This window comes from Mastigoproctus giganteus, chromosome 5 (assembly GCF_048544385.1).
Source record: "Mastigoproctus giganteus isolate SK-2022 chromosome 5, ASM4854438v1, whole genome shotgun sequence".
Lineage (NCBI taxonomy): Eukaryota > Metazoa > Arthropoda > Arachnida > Uropygi > Thelyphonidae > Mastigoproctus > Mastigoproctus giganteus.
The window spans coordinates 167,180,604-167,206,593 of NC_143579.1; the positions used below are offsets into that span (position 1 = coordinate 167,180,604).

The 25,990-nt window shown below is 36.3% G+C and overlaps 1 protein-coding gene across 2 annotated transcripts in view; it reads right to left on the bottom strand.

Moving 5' to 3' along the window:
* Nucleotides 1-3,135: 3,135 nt before the first annotated feature.
* LOC150085821 (uncharacterized) overlaps nucleotides 3,136-25,990 on the bottom strand; it is a 354,492-nt gene continuing 331,637 nt past the window's right edge. For both annotated transcript variants that reach the window (XM_090374264.1, XM_090374263.1), the window contains 2 exons: nucleotides 17,460-17,692; nucleotides 3,136-5,967 (listed from right to left, as the gene is read on the bottom strand). In XM_090374264.1, the coding sequence (XP_090230390.1) occupies nucleotides 3,245-5,967; nucleotides 17,460-17,692 (2,956 nt within the window). In that variant the 3' untranslated portion in view covers nucleotides 3,136-3,244. The remainder of the gene's footprint in view (nucleotides 5,968-17,459; nucleotides 17,693-25,990) is intronic.

A 25,990-nucleotide genomic window follows, 5' to 3' on the forward strand; every position in this document is an offset into this window, starting at 1 on the left:
GCAAAAGCATTAGCAATATTTTAGTACATAATAGTCATAATAAAATACTTAAGTATTTTGTTATGATTATTTATTGTGTTTGGTAATGTTTTGGTAAGAAATGTGTGTTCAATCTTAGGTGGTCGGCACCTAACCCTATTTTTCCCATAGGGCCTGTTGTTTGCATTGCACGAGGGTTTCTAGGAACACAACTATCGTGCTATACGAGGACTAACTGTACTACACTGAGGGTAGTAGAGAGTGAAAAGGACCTGGGGGTAATTGTGCAGTCAGATATGAAATTTTCTGAGCAATGCAGAGAGGCTGCAAAAGTAGCTCATGGTGTCTTGTCAGTGATATACAGGAATTTTGCTAGCAGAGATAAGGAAGTGATTGTCCCCTTGTATAAAGCAATGGTCAGGCCACACCTTGAGTACTGCATACAGGTCTGGAGGCCTCATTTTAGGAAGGCTGTAGAGCTGCTGGAACGAGTACAGAGAATGGCAACGAGATTGGCGAGTAGAACAAAGGATTGCACTTAACAAGAAAGACTTTGGTTCTGCAAACTGCAGCATCTGAAGACTAGGCGCCTGCAAGGTGATCTAACTGAGGTGTATAAGGCTTTGCATGGTTTGAGCAAGCTCAATTCTGATACTGAGATTACTCACCTGGGCATAAATTCAAATCGGGGAAAGACAATTGTAGAATAGATGTGCGGAAAAAATGCCTTTAGCCAGTGGGTGGTTGATTGTTGGAACAAACTTCCATCTGTTGTAGTGGAGGTTGAAAACTTAAATAAGTTCAAGGCAGAACTAGACAAGCATTTGGAGTTAATGGATGGGTGAAATGGGAAGTTTTTTTTTTTATTATTTTTTTTGCTGAGGCTACCTAAGCCTCTACTAATGCTAACTGTGTGTTATAAGGGACAGTTAGGATGGAAGGAAAAGGACAGAGGATGGTTAAAAAACTGGAATCTTCTGGTGGACTAGTTGTCAGGAGTAGAAAGCACTTTTACCTTATCCACAGAAATGATAAGGTAAAATCTTTTCAACATTTTAGGGATTAAATATATATATATATATATATATTTTTTTTTTTTAAAGAGCTATTTTATTGTTATAGCAAGCACTATATAGAAAATCAATGTGACTATTTTATTGAAGTGATATAATACTAACAGTAATATTCATTTAATTGTAAAATTATGAAAAGAAGACTTCAAGTTACAGTTTGCTAATATTTATTTATATATTTTTTTTCCTTAAATAACCTCTCTCTTTGCTGGCAATAGGAGTTTTACAATCAGCCCATATTATACTAAACTTTACAATAAACAAGCCTGTACAAATAACACTGTGGCTGAGAGAACACTAAACTATTTACATGCTGGATGGAAGAGCAGAGTTCGAGATATACAAGTTTGGCAATGTTCTTCCAATCCAGTTCACCCATCAAGAATCATCTTTACTTTAAATTAAAAATGATACTTGATTTTAGAAGTGGGGGGGGGGGGGGGGGGGAGAAGACAGCAAACAAATGTTCAATGTTCATTCTTCATACTGTCAAATAGAACTTGACAGGAGATAAGAAACATTGGTTATTATTTAGACAATCTCCAGCACTGTGATTTCAAGAAAACAGTATATTACAATGCACCAAGTATGAAATCACAGAGAGCAATCAAACATATTTAAATATGACTTGAAAGGACATACTGAAGGTTAGGAACCATTTTGCTGTAACTGTACCTTGTTATACACTATCTTCCTGATATTTCTGGATATCACTCACATATTCTGAATCTAATATTCACACTAAATACACTTCATTTCATTATCCAAACATACATATATTTGTTTTTGTATTGAGATGGCATGGTTACTCACATTATATATTTACAACAAACATGAAATATGTGTTCCTGTATATAATTTCCTAATTTTTATATTTATTAAATTATATCCAAACAACTTTTTTTTTAAACAACTAATGGTTCTTTGAGATGTCTCCCTGCCATTAAAAATAACCCAAAAAACTACATATAAGAAAGCTTTGTTTAAATACATTTTTATAATTAGATACAAAAAAACAAACTTAATGCCATATGCATGATTGAATAATTTAAATATAAAAGTGGAAGGTGTTATTACTTGCCCCATGTTTAACAAGAAAGCATATTTACTATTGTAGTCAGCCACAAAATGCAATTTAAAATAATAAATAACAGAATATGGCACATTATTATATACCAGAATGGTGACAAACAGTCCTGACGGGATGAGTACTTTTATCAAAATCACAGTTTCCCTGAAAGCTTTTCATTTAATGCTGACTGATCCTAATAATTATTCTAGTCAGATGTTATTTAATGTTACTCAATGCAGAAAAAAAAAAAAAAAACACCATTCTTGAGTATTTCTGGCAGCAATACATAATTTTCTACATTAAATGTTCTCGTAATATGCTTGCATGCCAAATCATACTGAATAAAAAGTTTTTTTTAATGTTGTAAAGAACTACATATATTAAAAGAAATAACCCCAACTATATCTTGCATGGAACACTACTCGTTAAAACTTCAGCAAAGTATGAGAATAAAAGAAATCAAATTATGCTCATTTATAATAATTCCAGATACCAGGAGGAAAGTTGTACAAGATCAGAACTGCAAGCCTTTTTAAAAAGAAATTGTCAGGTTTACAAATAACCTTTTATATCACAAAGATCAGAAAACTAAATTTAGTTCTCTGAGATATTTTCCATTTGGTATCTGTGAAATATATAAGGTATTTCCAAAAATGAAATACTGTTTTTGTTTAAAACATTTAGGGTATAGGGGTATATGATACAGGGTATTTCAGAAGTATGTGCAACAAAAAAACTCTGGGGTGTATCCGAATGTCAAAAAAGTCATATAAACATGTATATAATTCTGACAGTTATGGATCTATGATTGTTTGAATGGTAAAAATAATAAAATCCCAATTATTCCTATTTATTATTTTTATAAATAATTATTTTTATTTTTATTTATTATTTTTATTAAATAATTTTACTATCCAAAACTATATAGCTCTGTAACCATTCAGAATTAGACATGTTTAACTTTTTTTGTAACTATTATTTTAGACTTTGAATATGCCATGTAACTTTTTTGCACATACTTTTTAAATACCCTGTACATACATGCATATATATACAAGCAACAGTATAATGACAAACACATTTTTACAAAGACAATTATAACTCTTAGCAAAACACAGTATCACATAGTATTGTATAATGGATTGGCATGCCTCTGTCTAATAGGTAACTTACTCAAAGGATGGCTACTTCCTTGTTGTTTGCGTATTTTTCTTGTTAGTCCTAATGTACCTGGTGGTGGTGGGGATGGTGGAGGGGGCATTACCACGTAAGAACTTACATTTTTTGAAACTGGTGGTCTACCATGAGAAATTACAGGCGTATCTAATGACTGGTGTGACTGACTTTCTTTAGACATTTGTTGGGAGTGTTCTGTTTCAAAGTTACCTTTTCGAAAGCCATTAGTACCTACAGTTGTCTTTGGGGTTCTAATTAAGTTTTGGGTATTTAAATTAGTATCCAGTGCAGAAATATCACTGGAAGGAGTATATGCTTGGAAATAACACTGTTTTTGAGATGATGATGATGATGATGGCTTTTTAAAGCAGTCTAAGTCTAAGCTGGCTTTTCGATGAGGAGTAGGTGGTGGATGTTGTAATTTTTCTTCTGTTAAACAAGTTTTATATGAAGGTATATCAGTTGAGGTATCAAGCCTCTTGCTTAGAAACAATTCACTACTCCTAGTTATGTCTGTACAAGTACAATTTCTAGTTCTGCTGTCCATATCAGGAGAAGAAGGAGTGCTCATCGATTTTCTTGATGAGGAAACATGCCACAAACTATCATTTAACTCAAACTCATTTTCTGTAGAAACCATAGCATCTTTCTTGATTATTTTACTACTAGATTTGGCCTCTAGTTCTTTTCTGATTCTTTTCACTATACTCAAATCTTTACTATTATCTAGTAACTTATCATTAACGACTAGATTCGGAGTGCTGTCTTTAACAAACCTCATTTGTTCTGTTATGGGTAAAGGATAGTCAGTGTGATTTTTTTGTGCAGAGTTCAACTTGGACTTGAAGTTTTCAAGTGGTTCTTTTTGGTATTTTACTGTTGCAGGTGTTGGATTATCTTTTATATTTGTTGTAGGTAATCTGTTGATGTCAAGAGATGAAGTGTCTGGGATCTTTATATCAGGAAGTGAAGAAATACTTCCAAAGTTCCGCTTTGACTTTGGTGAGGGTGTGCTGCGTCCAGATGGTGGTACACTGTGTCGATTGGCAGGGATTGACTGGATGGCACTTGCAAGAATTCTGTGAGTTCCACAAATGACCTCATTTACGGCTTCAACTACTGATGGAGTACTAACACTATGCACTATATCACTCCTACTTTTGTTTTTTAAAAATCCAAATGAATTATGTGAAACTATAGGAGTTGATGCAAGAGATGGCAATGGATACCATTTTCCAGAAAACATGGAATCTGATCTATGTTCACTACGAAGACTCTGTGAACGCTGAACAGGTTTTGAGGGTAAAGGACCCAAATCTGGTGGAGTGGATGGTGTTGAATGTGAGTGGGATGGAAAGCCATTATCAAAAGATGCAGTCCTGATTAGATTTTTTTCTTCAAGTTGTTGTTTTGTTCTCCATACTGTTCCTGGAGTCCAAGGAATGTCTTCCTTCTCATAAGAAAATTTACTCTTAATTGCTAGATTTTGTGAACTGGCAGATACTAATGAACTCTGAAGAAGTGATGATAATGGCTCTTCCAAAGGAGACACTCTGTAATCAGACTGAGAAACATCTGGCTGGTAAGAATTATCTGGATCATTGTGAGTCTTCTGGTTTATCTCTTGAGTTGGAAATGCAGAAATAACACATTTTTGGTCTATAAGCATGTCTGGAAGAAGTGTGTGTGAAAATCTTGAATCAATAGGTATATCTAAATTAGCAGATGAATAAGAGGAATCCGGTTGCATTGAAATCCAGCTGTGAGCTACTTTTGGAAGAACACTATTCTTACATAAATCCTGAAAACTTGATTTCAAGGCTATATCATTTGAGATATGACTAGCTTTCTTTGGAAGAGCTTCAGGGCTGTCTTCTTCATTACTGAAGGATGAGCTATCACAATTCATTTCCTGTGAGGAAAGAAGCTCTGCACTGCACGTACAAACCTTATCTCCAGTAGAGCTCTCATTATTATGAAGCTCTCCATTTTGAGATACTCTCAAGGGATTCTGATCATGGGATTCCTCCAAACCACCTTCATATGACTGTTCATAATTTGTTTCCATAACAGATTCGCCAATATTTGCCTTTTCCTTGGATGAAATAATCTGTATACTTTCAGCACAGGTATCTTCCGTACTTCCACCACATATATGTTCCAGTGGCCATGAATTTGGTTTTACTAAGATTGCATGATGCTTTGATACAGGAGGTTTAGTCTGTGAAAGCACTGGTTCTACTGCCTCCTGCTCGGATGATGTTTTCATTACTAATCCTTCATCAACAGGAGAAGGAGTACTTGGTTTTGAACCAGATTCAAAATGAGTAGCTAAGTTAAGAACTAATCCTGGACGATTCAATACACTATTAGCTTTATCACTTCTACCATTTTTCTGTGTACTAGGAGTTGTATGAACATGAGATTCAAGTTCATTAATTCTATCCTTTATAGATGATACTCTCGGAATTATATTGTCAGTGACAAGCAGATTTTCAACATTGTTTTCCAAATTTGATATTAAAGAAGACTGAGGATTGCTACTACTTTCATTTCCCTTTGTAATCCAATGAGGGAAAGATATTTTTTCAAAAAATTCATAACACGCTGGATCAGTGCCATAACGTTTTCCACGATTTCTTCCATTTTTTCGGAATTCTTCCTTTGCTAATAGAAAATAATGAAAAATAACATCAGTTTTTATATACAGTGTGAAAAATACAATAAAATATCAGTTTTAATGAATTTTCTATTTTAGGAAAGGTTCTATTAGAAAATACAAGGAAAGGTTCTATTAGAAAATAACTATTTTTTTTTCCCTGCAATGCCAATGATCTCGCAAACAAATGGCTATCTCCACCATCACAGGTTGCCTTTAGATTGCATATACATAGCTACCAACTTCTGATTTTTGAAAAGCAAGAGATCAGGTATTTTTTTAAATGTCCAACACTGCACTACAAATTAAAATTCACTGGCAAGGTACCCATTTTATAATAAAACACAGCCATAGGACTGTTTTACCATTACAGTATTCTTTTAAACATTGGCTTACCTAACATTTGTCAGTAATTTTGTTTAGATTGTTTGTTATGCATCAGCTGTTATGATTACTTCAAGAAAGATACTGTAGAAGACTTTGCATATCTTCAGGAATATTGGGTCAAAGTTTTTTTTTTATAACAGAATTGCACTACAAAGAGAAGATCTGGACTGATTCCCCTACCTAATTGAATATTCTTTGACACTGAGCATGGCTATGAGGAATTATTAAAAACCATGAATGACTTGGAATAACTTGTTATATTTCATGCTTCTTTGTGCACTTTTCAGTTGCCTGGCCAAGGACCACTGCATATCATTCTTTCTTTCATAACTTCTGGTAGGTTTGCAAATTGAAAATGACAGAACCAAGCAACAAAATATATATTTTTTTTTTATTTTTTTTTTTTTTTGTGACATCAATTCATTTCAATTTGGCTTAAAAAAACTTGTTCTCCAAAAATCATTATTGGTTGATGAATTGATTCTTCAAATGCAATATTTAAGTTAATGTTTCAGAATCACAAGTTACCCAACTGTTTCTGACAGTTGGGTAACTCATGATTGGGGATAGCAGCTTTTCAATTGCCATAGGAAATGGGAAGCATTCAAAGAACTTATCTTGGAAGCTACTAGGTTTTACATACCAACTAAGAAATATTGTTCAAGGCTTAGACCTAAATGGATGTCACATGAACTAATGAGACATATGGCACAGAAGAAAAATGCATGGGATACATACAAATTAACACATGACACAGAAGCCTATGATAGATACAAGCTGATCTGTAACCAAGTTACAAAGGAGGTTAGGCAGGCGAAGGCAGATTACGAGAAATCTTTCGCAAGGGATGCAAAGAAAAACAGGAAAGAGTTCTTTACTTATGTAAACTCTAGAAAGAGAGGGATGAATCAGATTGTTCCACTTGATATCGATGGCTCTACTGTTGACGATCCTGCTCAGGTAGCTAACAAACTAAACGAATATTTTGCATCGACATTTACACATGAGGAGTTATTCAGCGAGGGGAATGCCAGAGGTGTATTCAACTCTGGCAGTAAGCTAGATAATCATGTAATAACTGAGAGTCAAGTGGAGGAGAAATTGATGAAGAAAAACACAAGAAAGGCACCCGGGGTGGATGGGATCTATCCAGTTATATTAAAGGAGGCAGCAAGGAAGTAAGCAAACCCTTAGCCATAATTATGAGAGCTTCCTTGGACTCAGGGGAGGTACCCATAGACTGGAGATGTGCAAATGTGACCCCAATTCACAAAGGAGGATCAAAGGCTGACACATGACCTGTGAGTTTAACTTCTGTTCCAGGAAAATTAATGGAGGCACTGGTTAAAGAAGCACTGCAGGATCATCTAGACAAGACTTCAGTTATAGCTCGGATACAGCATGGTTTCGTTAAGGGGAAGTCTTGCCTGACCAATTTGATTAGATACTGTGATGCAGTCACAAAAGAACTGGATGCAGGGAATAACTCTGATATTATATACTTGGATCTTAGAAAGGCTTTTGATACTGTTGCACATGGAAGACTGCTGCACAAATTGGAGCAGTGTGGCATTGGAGGCAAATTGCTGCTATGGATAAAGGGATGGTTGAGGGGGAGAAGACAGAGATTGGTAATCAATGGACACCTCTCATCGTGGAATCCCTCAGGGTTCAGTGTTGGGTCCATTATTGTTTTCTGTATTTATAAATAATATTGATGATGGTATATCAAGCTTAATGTCCAAGTTTGCAGACGATACAAAGGTTGGCAGGGTTGTTAAGGACACTATTGATGCTATGCTGCTGCAACAGGATCAGGAAAGGTTGAGCAGATGGGCTGAGAGGTGGCAAATGAAGTTTAACATTGACAAATGTAAAGTATTACATATGGGAAACAGCAACCCCGGGGCAACGTATCAACTCTGTGGTACTACACTGACAGTGGTAGAGAATGAAAAGGACCTGGGGGTAATTGTGCAGGCAGATATGAAGTTCTCTGAGCAGTGCAGACGAGCTGCAAGAGTAGCTCATGGTGTCTTGTCAATGATATACAGGAATTTTTCTAGTAGGGATAGGGAGGTGATTATTCCCTTGTATAAGGCAATGGTCAGGCCACACCTCGAGTACTGTATACAGGTCTGGAGGTCTCATTTCAAGAAGGATGTAGAGCTGCTGGAACGAGTACAGAGAAGGGCAACAAGATTAGTGAATGGAACAAAAGGTTGCTCTTATGATGAAAGGCTTAAGTTTTGCAAATTACAGTGTCTGGAGACTAAGCACCGGCGAGGTGATCTGATAGAGGCGTATAAAGCCTTGAATGGCTTGAGCATGCTCAATGCTGATGGGATTCTTCCTCTTGCTCAGAATAATCACCTGAGAGAGCATAAATTCAAACTGAGGAAAGACAGATGTAGGATAGATATGCGGAAATTTGCCTTTAGCCAGCGGGTAGTTGGTTGGTGGAACAGCCGGCGAGGTGATCTGATAGAGGCGTATAAAGCCTTGAATGGCTTGAGCATGCTCAATGCTGATGGGATTCTTCCTCTTGCTCAGAATAATCACCTGAGAGAGCATAAATTCAAATTGAGGAAAGACAGATGTAGGATAGATATGCGGAAATTTGCCTTTAGCCAGCGGGTAGTTGGTTGGTGGAACAGACTTCCATCCCTTGTTGTGGAAGTTGATAGCCTAAATAAATTTAAGGCTCAGCTGGACAGGTATTTTGAACGAACGGAGGGGTGAAGTGGAAGGTTTTTTTTTTTTTTTTTTTTGGCTGATGCTTACTTGCATCATATGCCTCTACTAATGCTAACGTTTTGGTCTTAGGAATTCATGAAAAAAAGTTGCTAGCCACCAAACTAATTCCAAAATTTGGTAAACTTTATGAATAAAGTTAACCAAATTTATTCATAAAGACATACACCCCCTGCTATGAGTATATTAAATATTTGTAGTTTTAACACTTCATTGGATTGCAATGTAAACTTGCACTAAGTTTTTTTGTAATTGTGGTTGACAAGGAAGGTAGCCTTTAATTTATAGACAGAGGGTGAAGTTTTAGCTCATATTTCTAGCCTCTATTGGCAAGTTAGGAGGTGAATATGATGAATAATTTTTTTGTGATTTTAATATTTTTACTATTTTTTGTGAAAAGAAAAAGATGGAGAAAAATGCTGTTTTTGCAAAAAGATATGGAAACTCTATGGCACCAACTCTAGCATGATTGTGAGAAGGAAAAAGGGATTAAATTGAGTAAAAAAGATTGTCTATTATAATTCCTGAGAGTTAGCAGCTATGCATATAATAAAACAACAGTAAATAAATACTAATAATTTCATTTGAATAATTTCATTTCATAGTTCTCAACTGAGAACTATGAAATGAATAAGAAGCTATTTCAAATTTAAAAAAAAAATTATTAATATAAATAATAAATGAATAAGATAAATAAAAATAAACAGTTCTTTATTCAAACCTATGGTAATGAACTTCCTTTGTGAGGAAAGTGTCCACCTCTTGAAATATGTCTCCCATTGTTAATACCTGGATACTGTTATAAAATTTATTTTTGCTTGCTGAACCACTTAAGCAGTGGAATGAAAGTGTCTCCCCTTCTCCCAATATCTCTGAGTGGTCAAAAAATGACAGTCACTCAAGACAAGTCAGGAGGATAAAAAGGGTATGTTAGTACTTTGAAACATGTATGTTCAACGGTGTCAACATTTGTGCGAGTAATGTGAACACAAGTGGTATCATGCCAATCCCTTTTGAGATCAGCTTCTGATGTTTCTTCCAAACTGAAGGTTATATATAGATGGTTCACCATTATTTACTAACTAATTTACATTCAGGTTGTAAATAAATGGATTAAACATTGATGATCCTGCTCAGGTTGCTGACAAAATTGAATACATATTTTGCTTCTACATTCACACATGAGAATTCTTTAGGGGGGGATGTCAGAAGTGATTCAAACTCCAACGGAGAGCTAAATGACTTTGTGATAACTGAATAGAAGTGGCATGTAAAAGGAAAGGGGAAAAGAAATTGTTGAAGCTAAACATAAAAAGGCATCAGGAGTAGATGGGATCTATCCCATTGTGTTAATGGAGGCAGCAAACCTTAGCCATAATTATGATAGCATCCTTGGATTCAGGATACGTACTTATGGACTGGAGATGTGCAAATGTATCCCTAATTCATAAGGGGGGATCAAGAGGTACATGAGTAATTACAGACCTGCCAGCTTAATATCTGTTCCAGGAAAAATAATGGAGTCACTGGTTAAAGAGGTAATGCAGGACCATCTCAACAGGAATGCAATTATACTGCAGCCACAGCGTGGATTTGTTAAGGAGCAGTTCTCTAATCAACCTGATAGGTTATTATGATGCAGCGACCAAGGAACTGGATACAAAAAATAATTTTGATATCATATACTTGGATTTCAGGAAGGCTTTTGATACTGTTGCACATAAAAGACTGCTGTATAAATTGGAGCAATATGGCATTAAGGGCAAGTTACTGCTGTGGATAAAGGGATAGTTAAGTAGAAGAAGACACTGCTCTTCATGGATTAATGTTATCAGTGGAGTTTCTCAGGGTTCAGTGTTGGGCCTATTGTTTTCAGTATTTATTGATGGTATTGATGAAGATATATCAAGCTTAATGTTAAAGTTTGCAGATGATACAAAAGTATCATTTGCCACTACTACTACTAAAGCACCCATGATTCAGCCCCAGTCACTACACATTCTAGGAAAGAATTCTCTTCAGTTCAGAGTGAACAACACTAATCAGCTTGTTGTTTTGCATTCATGAGTAGTTCAGCATGCAAACAAGAAAATTCCTCTCTGATGGTATCCAGACATTGATTATCACAATGGAAGAGGTATCTTGCAAGAGAAGGAGGCTGTACTAAAAAATAATGTTCATTAACAAACGCTTCAATTAACTTTTTATCTTTAGTTGTTTTCATTCTAACCATCCTCATTATTGCTATTTAATATTTAAATATAAACAAATGCTGATATTTATTATCAAAATAATTTGCTTTCTAATGTACCAATGAATCATCTTTATAATAAGATCACTGCATGATAGCATTAGTCAAAATTCAATTAACATCAATTCTTTCTGGTTATTGAGAATTGAGAAATATGTATTGAGTGTGAGCAGTCAAATTAATCCATAAGTATTGGGTATATTTTTAATTCTGTATTCTGGAATTATTTAACGTTTTTCTGAGTATGCATGTACAGGTAGCCTTCTGTTTACGATGGGCTTTCATTCCTGAAGGAACTGTTGCAAAAAAAATTTTTTTTTTTTTTTTTTGGTAGTTGGCGCATCGGCTTCTGTGGCCATAATGCACCCCCAAGGTTTTTGCAGTACTTTGATCCAAGCCCGAGGCGGGATTCGAACCTGCGGCCTTTGGGTTGCCAGGCAGGCACTTTACCCACCCGGCTAGCCCAGTCGGCAAAAATTGGTGTAAACTGAACCTAATTATATAGTGTAAGTCAACTGAACTGTAATGTAAGTCAACTGAACTGTAATGTAAGTCAACTGAACTGTAATGTAAGTCAACTGAACTGTAATGTAAGTCAACTGTAAACTGAAGCTAATTATATAAAGTAAGTTACGTTCCAGGCCTTTCTCAAAATTGACATAAATAATATAATATTATATTTAAAGCTCTGGAATGAATGTAAAAACAGTATTTTTAAATATAAATAAATTAATAATAGTAAATTAATAAGAGGAGTTTACCTCAATATAGTACGTGGAACACTTCCGTATGATACCCTCCAGAAATTAAAACGGAAAAAACGAAAAAATCGACAACTTACCGGTACATTAAAGTAAAATATAAATAAATAAAGTAAAATATAAATAATTAAATAATCAATTTAACACAATTCAAAATCAATTCAAAACAATTAAAATTCAAATTAACGCAATTAAAAGAATCTAACGAAAATATTCAAAACGATTTTCCTTCCTGAAGCTGACAATGCTTTTCGACCGACTGTCGTGATCACAGGAATGAAAATTCTCATTCATTCATTCCTGTGATCACGACAGTCGGTCGAAAAGCATTGTCAGCTTCAGGAAGGAAAATCGTTTTGAATATTTTCGTTAGATTCTTTTAATTGCGTTAATTTGAATTTTAATTGTTTTGAATTGATTTTGAATTGTGTTAAATTGATTATTTAATTATTTATATTTTACTTTAATTATTTATATTTTACTTTAATGTACCGGTAAGTTGTCGATTTTTTCGTTTTTCCGTTTTAATTTCTGGAGGGTATCATACGGAAGTGTTCCACGTACTATATTGAGGTAAACTCCTCTTATTAATTTACTAATATTATTATCAACGTAGAACATATTGAGTATTTCAGCTCTGATTCATACTATCTAATAAATAAATTAAATATAATACAATATAAAATAACCAAACTAAATTTAATTAAATAAAAAAAAATTAAATTTTGTACATTTACTTGGATATGTTCGAAGCCCGATCGAAAGATTTTGTAAGTGCCCATGTGAGGCCCCTGCATTGATCTTTTTTGACAGTGCCGTAATGCAGAGATTTTACTCCTCTAATGAAGTCCTTGGCTGAGGATGTTCCCTTTTTTTGAAGAAAGAATGCAGTGTTGACTGTCAAGTTTCCTCTTTCTTTCTCTGAGAATTTTAGAATTCTCAGAGAAAGAAAGACTTACAATGACTGATAACTCGTTCTCTTGACAAAAACGGAGCACAGTAGGGCAAAAATAGTTTGTGTACCAATCCAAGAAGATTTCTTGAGTCACCCCCTCCCCCCCATTCCATTTCCAGTAAACTGGCAATGTGGCTTCATTTAGGCACTTGTGTCTGTGAATGGTACACCAACATTGGTTTTAATTTTAAAGTTCCAGAGACATTTGTGCCCAGCAAAAGTGTTAGCCTGTCTTTTGCAGCCTTGAAACCTGGCACAGACTGCTCTTCATGAGCAATGAAGGTTTGTGATGGCAATTTCTTCCAATGAAGTCTGGTCTCGTGAACATTAAAAATGAGATTAGGAGGATAATTAACCTCCTCTACAATGGCTTCAAACTACAGGAAATGCTATATTTTCCACCTCCCTCACTACTTAATTTTACACAGCAGCACTTACTTTGAGATTTAAATTGCATGAAACATCCCTTGCTACCTAAAAATGTCTTATCACCACACTCTTTTTTCTTAAGATCTTCAAAAATTGACTTTGCCTTATCAGTAATAACAGCTTGAGTCAACGGAATGTTTTTTTTTTTTTTTTGACAAAAAATTTCTCCATTTTTTTTCTAAAAGTTTACTCTGCTAAAACTCACTTGCATCACCATCACACTTATTGTTGTAGCATGTTGCATTGACTATTTTATTCCATCTGCATTTTTCATTATGGTACTCGCAGTTGGTGGAGGCAATTTCATACTTCTACACACATTAGGGCATCTGATCATCTTCCATTCTACGAATTACCGCCATCCTTTTTTCCAATGTGATAGATCCACGTGTATTTTTAGCAACATTTTCACATTCACTTGGCTTTACTGCACTTCTCTTACTAGACATGGCTGCTCTTGTTTTATTAATTTTATCAACAATTTTAGCATTAGCATTTAGTAGAGGCATATGATGCAAGAAAGCAAGCTTATTCAGCATCAGCCAAAAAAAAAAAAAAAACACACACCACTCCTTTTCACCCCTCCGTTCGTTCGAAATACCTGTCCAGTTGAGCTTTAAATTTGTTTAGGCTATCAACTTCAACAACAAGTGATGGAAGTCGGTTCCACCAACCAACCACCCGATGGCCAAAGGCAAATTTCCGCACATCTATCCGACATCCGTCCTTCCTCAATTTGAATTTATGCCCTCTGAGGTGATTATTCTGAGCAAGATGAAGAATCCCATTGGCACTGAACATGCTCAAACCATTCAAAGCCTTATACACTTCTATCAGATCACCTCACCGGTGCCTAGTCTCGAGACTCTGTAATTTGCAAAACTTAAGCCTTTCTTCGTAAGAGCAACCCTTTGTTTCATTCACTAATCTTGTTGCCCTTCTCTGTACCCGTTCCAGCAGCTCTACATCCTTCTTGAAATGAGGCCTCCAGACCTGTATACAGTACTCAAGATGTGGCCTAACCATTGCCTTATACAAGGGAATAATCACCTCCTTATCCCTGCTAGAAAAATTCCTGTATATCATTGACAAGACACCATGAGCTACTCTTGCAGCTCGTCTGCACTGCTCAGAGAACTTCATATCTGCCTGCACAATTACCCCCAGGTCCTTTTCATTCTCCACCACTGTCAGTGTAGTACTGCAGAGTTGATACGTTGCTCTGGGGTTACTGTTTCCCTATGTAGTACTTTACATTTGTCAATGTTAAACTTCATTTGCCACCTCTCAGCCCATCTGTTCAACCTTTCCAGATCCTGTTGCAGCAGCATAGCGTCAGTAGTGTCCTTAACAACCCTGCCAACCTTTGTATCATCTGCAAACTTGGACATTAAACTTGATATCCCATCATCAATATCATTCATAAACACCGAAAACAACAACGGACCCAACACTGAACCCTGAGGAACTCCACTAATAACATTAGTCCACGTTGAGCAGTGTCCATTGATTACCACTCTCTGTCTTCTGCCACTCAACCATCCCCTTATCCATAGCAGCAGTTTGCCTCCAATGCCACACTGCTCCAATTTGTGCAGCAGTATATCAAAGTTATTCCCTGCATCCAGTTCTTTTGTGACTACATCATAGTATCCAATCAAATTGGTCAGGCAAGACCTGCCCTTAACAAAACCATGCTGCGTCTGAGCTATAACTGAATTCTTGTCTAGATGATCCTGCAGTGCTTCTTTAACCAGTGCCTCCATTAATTTACCTGGAACAGAAGTTAAACTAACAGGTCTATAATAACAGGTCTATAATTTTTAATTAAAACTCACAAATTTAACACTGTAGACTAATCGCCCAACAACAGTACAAGTGAAATGAATGTTCCTCTCCTCTTATCTCCAGCCACCTCATCCCTGATTGACTGTGCTGTTTCTTCACATCATATTCGGTATTATAGTTGTGCATTTTTGACATTTTTTAAAATAGTTTTTTGATATTTTTAGCCTTCTGGTTTCAATGTTGTTATTGTGAATCGTCACAAAACAAAACGCCGTAAAACGAGAACTGTCTGTATACACAGTCTATGCTGCTTATTGTGAACACAGATATTAAAGATATTAAATTAAAAATTACTATTCTGCCAGATAGTAATTTTATCACTTTTATGATTTCCCAATCAAACATGTGAACACAGAAAATATGTCGTAATCAGTGCTTTGGTTTATGTTACTGCTTTTTTGCCTTATTGTTTGTTTAAGCATATGCAGTGGACATGATTATGGCCAATAAGGCTGCTGTAGCCAAGTGGCCAGAATAAGGGGTGTGTAACTACATGTATTTTGGGTGATTTTGGTTCAAGACAACGCGACTGCTAAATATGGTGTTGTTTTCTCGCATTCTCTGTTTTGTGAATCCCTCTGAATATGTCATCATTCTGCAGTTCATATGTTGTCAGTGTCATTACTCCAAAAGAAAGTATTCTATCTATGCTCCTATCAGTCTGATAGTAGAAAATTAATGATTTTCCAATGCTTGATTTCAACATTTGGTTCTTGAGGCTTGTTACAGACACTCACAGGTACGACAAATTAGGGCTTGCTAGTTGGGAGTCTAAAATGCTGATGGAACTGATATTCAGGTGACACTTGAGTCACGTGGACCGAATTTTGAAGCCTGGTCTTTGTGCAACAATCAGATCCTTTGATTGCACCTTCATGATGGTGGGACTGTTAGTAACCCTGGGTATAACAAAGTGTGCAAGTCCTGAATACTGTACCTAGTATACTGGAGGTGTGAACCAACATAAGCAGGGGTTGAAGTGTGGCATCAATTACCACTCCTCTCTGTGTTACCAGGCAATATAAGGTGGTAGACGCTCATCAACTGGTATTGCATCAAGTGGTGCAATACCACTAATTTGCTTATTGGAGGCTTGAAGTGGCAAAACCCATGTTAACGCTCCAGGGTAAAGCTCTGGCAATTTCTCATTTCTTCCATCATGCAGTATGACTGATGTCTTTTGAGGTTATGATGAGCATCATGGTAGGATCCAATCTTCCTTATATTTCGAGGGTACGTCTCTAAAATGATGTTCACAGGCCAGCCCACCAGACAGAATGTATTGGTAACTCTCTAGGGGGCACTTGGATCAGCTAGTTTATAATCTCGCTGCCTCTATTCTGCCAGATAGTAATTAGAGAGAATCCGAGTAGTGTGTGTGTGTGAAGGGGGCGAATTGTCGAGACCATTCCATGTCCAGGAGTTGGGTATATTCTTACTATGTACACCATATCCAAAAACTTCATTACTTCACACGACATGCCATGGCAACCTTTTCTTTACTACTGAATACATCATGAATAGTTAAACTAATAAAACAAACTTATCTACCAAAAGATCTAAACCTCCCAAATACTTCCTTGTTCATTTTGCAAATATATTTGGTCTCAGTTTCAATCTCAATGATGTCCATTTCCAATTACAGTCTGCCAAGTCCCACTTACTTTTTCTGAGAGAATTCCAATTATCAGTTGACTAAACCATTGTTCATCTTAGTTGTCCTAATTATTTGCTGTAATTTTGATTTTTTTTTTTCACAATAATCCCTTTTGTAAAAAAAAAAATTAATGTTTCAAAACGTTTATGTACATAGTAATTTTTGTAATTTTATCAACTTCAAAATTCCTTGATAAACTTTACTCCAGGTGGCAGGCATACTGTCCCGAAACCCACTCATGGAAGAATTAAACAATTAAATATTTTTTCATTACTTATAAGACCATTGAATTTCTTCTTCTTCTTCCTCAGGTTCCATTCGAGCAGGCCAAACTAGAAAGCCAGTGTTAAAATTATTTTATAATTTAATATCAATCAAATAAATTATATTCATAGGAAAAAATGGATAGTAAGAACATCACACAGTAAAGTAATTTTAACCATTAATATGGTACTAACCTCCATCATCAGAATCCGAAAATGAAGGAAACAATGTAGCAACAAGGGCATCATTTGGTGACCAAGACTTTGGCCGGCACGTTGTACCAGGAACAGTCAAATTGTTAACAAAATGATAGTCTTTCACATAAACATCTTCCTTTTTGTCTTCTTTTTTGTTTTTTTTTGGCTTTTCTGGACTCTTCAAGTTTGTTTCAGACTTTGAACGCCACAAACTATTATGCCTGTGTTTGCTGACAGATAAAAAGTTAAATAAAAAGACTAAAATATATAGGCACACACATGTATATTATATATAATAAATAAATTTTCATTTATTTTCTGGACTGGCAAGGCCAGAAGAGTTTACAAATTCATCATGACTGCATACTTAATTATTTTGAACAGTGGTAACTGGCTTTTCAGTACCATATTCACAATAGGTTGTGAATTTTTTGTAGTCTGGTTTACAGTATTGGGGTTTGTGACTACGGCCAGCCTATAATCCAGTGCATTTGATAGTATATAACAGAGCTATATGGTGCTCAATGCATTTTACACTAATATCGTATTTGTAGAAGAATAAGAGAAATTTACCTCAATATGATACATTGTAGCAGCAGTAGTAGTAGTGGCATGTGATGCAAGAAAGCAAGTGTATGAGCTTATACAGCATCAACTAAAAAAAAAAAAAAAAAATTCACACAACCATTCCCTTTAAATGTTTGTCCAGTTACTCCTTAAATTTATTTAACCTATCAACTTCCACGACAGATGGAAGTTGTTCCAGCAATTAACCACCTGCTGGCTAAAGGCAAATTTCCGCACATCTATTCTACATATGTCTTTCCTTAATCTGAATTTATGCCCCCTTAGGTTCATAATCTGAACAAGTGGAAGAATCCCTTCAGAATTCAGTGTGCTCAACCCATTCAAGGCCTTATACACCTAAATCAGATCACCGCGCAGGTGCCTAGTCTCCAGCCACTGCAATTTGCAGAACTTAAGCCCCTCTCTTGGGAAGAGGATCCCTTCATTCCCCTCATCAATCTTGTTGCCCTTCTCTGTACATGCTCAAGCAAATCTACATCCTTCCTAAAATGAGGCCTCCAGACCTGTACACAGTACTCAAGGCATGGCTAGCAAAATTCCTATATATCATTGACAAAACCCCATGTCCTGTCCTGGCAGACTGTCGGCATTGATCAGAAAACTTCATATCTGACTGCACAATCACTCCCAGGTCTTTTTCATTTTCTACCACCTTAAGTGTAGTACCACACAGTTGGTACATTTCTCTGGGATTACTTCTACCCATATACAGTACTTTGCATTTGTCAAGGTTAAACTTCAGTTGCCACTTCTTAGCCCATCTGCCCAAATTATCTAGATCCTGTTGCAGTAGCACACTGCCATTACTGTCATTAACAACCCTGCCAACCTTTGTATCATCTGCAAACTTCGACACAAAGCCTGATATACCTTCATCAACATCATTGATAAATATACAAAACAACAGTGGACCGAACACCAAAACCTGTGGGACATCACTAATAACATTAGTCCACAAAGAGCAGCACCCATTAATTACCACCCGGTCTTCTCCCACTCAACCATCCTTTTATCCATTGTAGCAACTTACCCTTAATACCATTCTGTTCCAATTTGTACAGTAGTCTTCCATGTGGAACAGTGTCAAAAGCTTTCCAGAAATCCAAATATATGATATCAAAATTATTTTTTGCATCCAGTTCCTTTGTAACCACATCTTAATATCCTATCAAATTTGTCAGACAAGACTTTCCCTTAACAAACCCATGCATTTGATAACCTGTGTCTGAATTATTGCTACAGTCTTGTCTAGATAATCCTGCAATGCACCTTTAACCAGTGACTCCATTATTTTACCCGGAACATAAGTTAAACTAACTGGTCAGTAATTACTCATGTCACCCTTTGATCCCCCTTTGTGAATTGGGGATACATTTGCACTTCTCCAGTCTGTGGGAGAACTCCCCTGAGTACAAGGATGCTCTCATAATTATGGATAAGAGTTTGCTTACCTCTTTTGCCACCTCCTTTAATATAACTGGATAGATGCCATCCACCCCAGGTGCCTTTCTTATGTTTAACTTCAACAATTTCTCCTCCACTTGGATCTCAGTTATTACAAAATCATTAAGCACCCTGGTACAATTTGATAACCTTCTGGCATTTTCAAATCTTAATAACGCCTCATGTTTGAATGTAGATGAAAAATACTCATTCAGTTTGTTTGCTATCTGAGCAGGATCATCAACAGTCGCACTGTCGATACGAAGTGGACCAATCAGATTCACCCCCTTCCTTTTAGAGTTTATATAAGTAAAGAAATCCTTGCTGTTTTTCTTAGCAGCTTTCGCCAAAGATTTCTCGTAATCTGCCATCACCTGCCTAACCTCCTTTGTGACCTGATTACAGACTAGCTTATATCTGTCATAAGCTTCAGAGTCGCTTGATAATTTATATGCATCCCATGCATTTTTCTTCTCTGTCACGAGTCTCAATAGTTCATTTGATAACCATTTAGGCTTAAACCTTGAACAATATTTCTTACAAGGTATGAAACTTTTAGTAGCTTCCATGATTAATTCCTTGAATGCTCCCCACTTGGAATTTGCTGTTGGTAACATCATCAGTTGATCCCACTGTAAAGAATTTAAAAACTGTCTGAGACCACTGTAGAACACTTCTGTTTGATACTCTCCAGAAATTAAAACAAGTAAAAGATTAAATGATTATAGAAAAAAGTCAATTGAACACAATTCAAAAAATAATTAAAAAAAAAAAAAAAAAAAGTTAAAAGTGAATTTTGAAAAACAATTTTCCTTCCGAAAGCAGACAATGCTTTTCGACCATGTGTCGTGATCACAAGACATCCTAGATCAATTTTACATTGGAAAGAGAAAATACAGATTAGCATTAGTAGAGGTATATGATGCAAGAAAGCAAGCTTATCCAGCATCAGCCAAAAAAAAAAAAAAAAAACTTCCACTTCACACCTCCGTTCTTCGAAATACCTGTCCAGCTGAGCCTTAATTTTATTAAGGCTATCAAATTCCACAACAGTGGATGAAAGTCTGTTCCACCAACCAACTACCCACTGATTAAAGGCAAATTTCCGCACATCTATCCTACATCTGTCTTTCCTCAATTTGAATTTATGCTCTCTCAGGTGATTATTCTGAGCAGGAGGAAGAATCCCATCAGCATTGAGCATGCTCAAACCATTCAAGGCTTTATACACCTCTATCAGATTACCTCCCCGGTGCCTAGTCTCAAGACACTGTAATTTGCCAAACTTAAGCCTTTCTTTGTAAGGGCAACCCTTTGTTCCATTCACTAATCTTGTTGCCCTTCTCTGTACTCGTTCCAGCAGCTCTACAACCTTCTTTAAATGAGGCCTCCAGACCTGTATACTCAAGGTGTGGCCTGACCATTGCCTTATACAAGGGAATAATCACCTCCTTATCTCTGCTAGAAAAATTCCTGTATATCACTGACAAGACACCATGAGCTACTCTTGCAGCCCATTTGCAATGCTCAGAAAACTTCATATCTGCCTGCACAATTACCCCCCCAGGTCCTTTCATTCTCTAATACTGTCAGTGTAGTACCACGGAGTTCATACATTGCTCTGGGGTTGCTGTTTCCCATATGGAGTACTTTACATTTGTCAATGTGAAACTTAATTTGCCACCTCTCAGCCCATCAGCTCAACCTTTCCAGCAGCAGTAGTGTCCTTAACAATACTGCCAACCTTCGTATCGTCTGCAAACTTGGACATTAAGCTTGATATACCATCATCAATATCATTTATAAATACAGAAAACAACAATGGACCAAACACTGAATCCTGAGGCATTTCACTAATAACATTAGCACACGATGAGCAGTGTCCATTGATTACCACTCTCTGTCTTCTCCGCCCTCAACCATCCCTTTATCCATAGCAGCAATTTGCCTCCAATGCCACACTGCTCCAATTTGTGCAGCAGTCTTCCATGTGTAACAGTATCAAAAGCCTTTCTAAGATCCAAGTTATTCCCTCATCCAGCTCCTTTGTGACTGCATCATAGTATCCAATCAAATTGGTCAGGCAAGACTTCCCCTTAACAAAACCATGCTGTGTCCGAGCTATAACTGAAGTCTTGTCTAGATGATCCTGCAGTGTTTCTTTAACCATTGCCTCCTTAAATTTTCCTGGAACAGAAGTTAAATTCACAGGTCTATAATTACTTTGATCAGCCTTTGATCCTCCTTTGTGAATTGGGGTCACATTTGCACAACTCCAGTCTATGGGTACCTTCCCTGAGTCCAAAGAAGCTCTCATAATTATGGCTAAGGGTTTGCTTACTTCCTTTGCTGCCTCCCTTAATATAACTGGATAGATTCCATCCACCAAGAGTACCTTTTTTATGTTTATCCTCAACAATTTCTCCACTTACTTTCAGTTATTACAAGATTATCTAGCTTACTGCCAGAGTTTAATTCACCTCTGGTATTCACATCCCTGAATAACTTCTCATGTGTGAATGTAGATGCAAAATATTCATTTAGTTTGTTAGCTACCTGAGCAGGATCCTCAACTGTTGAACCATCAATATCCAGTGGACCAATCCGATTCATCCCTTTCCTTCTAGAGTTTACATAGGTAAAGAACTATTTTCTGTTTTTCTTTGCATCCTTTGCCAAGGATTTCTCATAATCTGCCTTTGCCTGATTAATCTCCTTTGTGACTTGGTTACAGACCATCTTATATCTATCACAGGCTTCCATGTCACCCATTAATTTATATGTATCCCATGCATTTTTGTTCTCTGCCATATGTCTCATTAGTTCATCTGACATCCATTTAGGCCTACACCTTGAACAATATTTCTTAGTTGGTATCTAAAGCCTAGTAGCTTCCAAGATAAATTCTTTGAACGTTTCCCATTTTGAATTTGCTATTGGTAACATCAGTTCTTTCCACTGTATAGAATTTAAATATTGTCTCAGACCATTGTAGTTGCCCTTACAAAAGCAAAAATCCTTCCCTATACCCCTGATGGTAGTTACCTCTTTGAGTAAATCCCACTTCAACACACTGTGATCACTGCCACCTAGTGGTTCCTTTATCTGAAATTCTTAATGCATGAAGAATCACTACTAATAATCAGATCAAGAGTATTACTTCCTCTAGTTGCCTCCGGTACATGCTGATGTAGAAAACAATCATCCAATAAATCCACAAATGCCTTGATAGTGTGTGAGTGACCAATCCACAAATTCCAGTCAATATCTGGGAAATTAAAATCCTCCATTATAAGACTCTTTGATTTACTGGTCCACTCTACTTCCCTGTACAGTTTCTTATTATACTCAGCAGAGTCATTAGGCCTACAGCACACTCCTACTCTCAATTTTGATCTCTCAATGCTTATGTCACACCAAACTGACTCGACACTGCACTGCACTGTCCAGCGATGTCGACTGGCTTACCTTCCTTGGATTTTATGTGTTTCTTAACTAATAGTATAACACCTCCTCCCTTCCTATCCTGTCTGTCCTTTGTGTACACACTGTGCTCCTCAAATTTCAGTTCTGCATTCCTTATATCTGTGTGACACCACATCTCTGATATCCCAACAATATCTGCCTTTGATGTTTTGAGCAATACCTCAAATTCATCAAATTATTTTCCAATCTCCTAGCATTGGTGTATACCTGCACCTGTTCCTATTCTTAGCTACCCTAACACAACCCATATGTTTACTTGTATCGCAATGACTCCCAGCAGTCTCAGAAATACCCTGCATCTTGTTTTCCAGGTTGCTGCTCATTCCAATAGAAGCAGTGCAAGAATCACCTTCACCTCTGCCAGTGGCTACTGTTAATCTATTAGTCCTTGTACCCCCCCCCCAAGCTAGCAGTTTTCCGACCCACCTAACACTGCCTCGATAGTATGAGCAAATATTCTCGCACCCTTTCTATTTAAGTGTATCCTATCCCCGTAGAAGCAGTCTCTCCTGTTAACAAGTACAGACCAGGCTGAAAAAAATTCTATCCCTTGAGCCTTGCACAATCTTTCCAGGGCCAAATTTATCGACAAGACTCTCATCATATACTCCCTCCTATCATGTCTGGGCAGAATTGCAGACACTTAAATTCAACCCTAATTCATGGCTTTTTTTTCAACAGCGACCTGTACTTGTTAAGATAGTAAGTCATAGTAAGTCATTAAATTTTCTAAATTTCATGCTTACTCAGGATGCGAATAAAATCTAATTTAACATCTAACCCCCATTCACCTACAAAAGGGCTATTATCTTTAATCAGTTTTTCAATGCCTATAAATATTCAGTGACGCAATCTGCTTTAGGCTCAGAAATACAGATATTATCCAGCAGATTCTTTAACAGGGGTACAAGCTAAAGATAAGATACAAAAAACTACACCAACCAACAATAGTAACATCAAAAAATACTTTATTTCTGTCCCATATATCGAACAGTGGCACAAGCAGCTTAAGAGATTCTTTAAAGATACCGAATTTAAGATTGTGGCCAGACCAATATGAAAATTATATGGTATACAAACAATCGCTCAGTCCTTTCGTCTTTCATGACACAAATAAATGACTTGTATACAACATTTCTTGCAGTAATTGCGACTCGTCTTACCAAGGATCTAGACTATTTCCACTGATTGTTCGAGTAAAACAGCATGCACCTTCAGTCTGTCTTCTTGTTCAGCAGCATCAGAATTGGCCTTTCATGCCATTAATGAAAAACATACATTTTTATTTAACGAAGCCAAAATACTTAGTGTCCAATGTAATTATATGAGACTTAACTGCAGAAACTTTCAAAATTAAATTTCATGAGAATTCTATTAATGTTTGTCCTCCATATCTAATCGATTCGTGGTCTTTTGCACACACACAAGGAAAATAGTTGTTAAAAATTTATGTTTAGATTTAATTGATTTTTTAAATTGTTTTTTTGAATTTTAGTTAATTTTTGAATTGTGTTCAATTGATTTTTTACTGTAATCATATACCTTAATCTTTTATTCATTTTAATTTTTGGAGAATATCATACGGAAGCATTCTACATATCATATTGAGGTAAATTTCTCTTATTCTTCTACAAATCCAGTGTTATATATATTGTTATGTATTCTAATGTGAAAGATAAAATCTTGCATCCCATATTGGTAGAGTTTGGTCTATTTTTTGCAGAAAGTCTTAAATGAAAGCTTTGGGCAACTGAAACAAAAAATACTCAAAAAGAATTTAGTTTAAAGAATAAAAACTCCAGAAGAGTTTAATATTGGCTAACACACACACACACACACACACACACACACACACACACACACACACACACACACACACACACACACACACACACACACACACACACACACACACACACACACACAACTTTTATTTGGCTCTCATGGGACATTACACTGCCTGGAAAATCAAGAATTAAGGATATACTTATACCCATGGTTCAGAAATTTGTTGATGCAGCTAATGCTTCGGTTCTCCTTGTACTGTATGGCCAACAGTAGTATTATGTCTGCCAATTCGGCAATAACCATTAGGGAAATTAACCAAGGCAGAGAGAGAGAGAGTAATCAATATGAATAAAATACAGTGTTTTTTAAAGTCACAAAACCCATACAATTGCATATAACTCCAGTTATACTTGCAGGAACAACATAATAATTTAGTTGATGTGTAGGTCAGAAACTCATCAACAGATGACAGTACACACTAAAGCCATTCACATCCTGAGTAAGCCATGTAGTTAGCTTTGAAGAAATGTTTCAATGGAGCAATATTTCAACACACGAGTTACCAAGTAAGTCCACCACATGGGATTTGAGTTAAATGCCAACATTCCCATCATGCTTCATCAGACTATTGAAAAAATGTCATCGCACTCAGGCAGGCACTTCCAACATCCCTCAAAATGCATCGTGACCTTATACAACAGGTCCAAACATCAGCCAAATTATATGTTGCTATACACATGCATCGAATAGGTTTGGCAATCTTATAAGGTGTTTTCAGCCTACATAAAAATACCAATCAAATACAGTTTTTAAATTAACCAGAAACTGATGTAACTACAGAATACTTCAGTATAATTCACTGATTAAAAGTAATACTTGGATAAGAGATATGAATCATATTTGTCTGCTGGATTTGAATGGCACAACTAAAGATGATCCTAAACAGCCTGCTGATAAATTGAAAGAATATTTTGCATCTAGGTTCACACATGAAAAAAATTTTTGGAGATGGGGTTTAGCAGGAGTTGATCTAATACTGATGGGAAGTTCATTTTGAAGATTTGTAAATAATGGTTGAGAAGTAAAATTCGAGAACTCATAGATAAAAGCTAACACTTGTTTTTGGGCTGAGCTGTAGTAATCGAGGCATGTGATGCAAGAAAACAAGTTTATGTAGCATCAGCCAAAAAAAAAAAAAAAAAAAAAAAAAAATATTTCACACA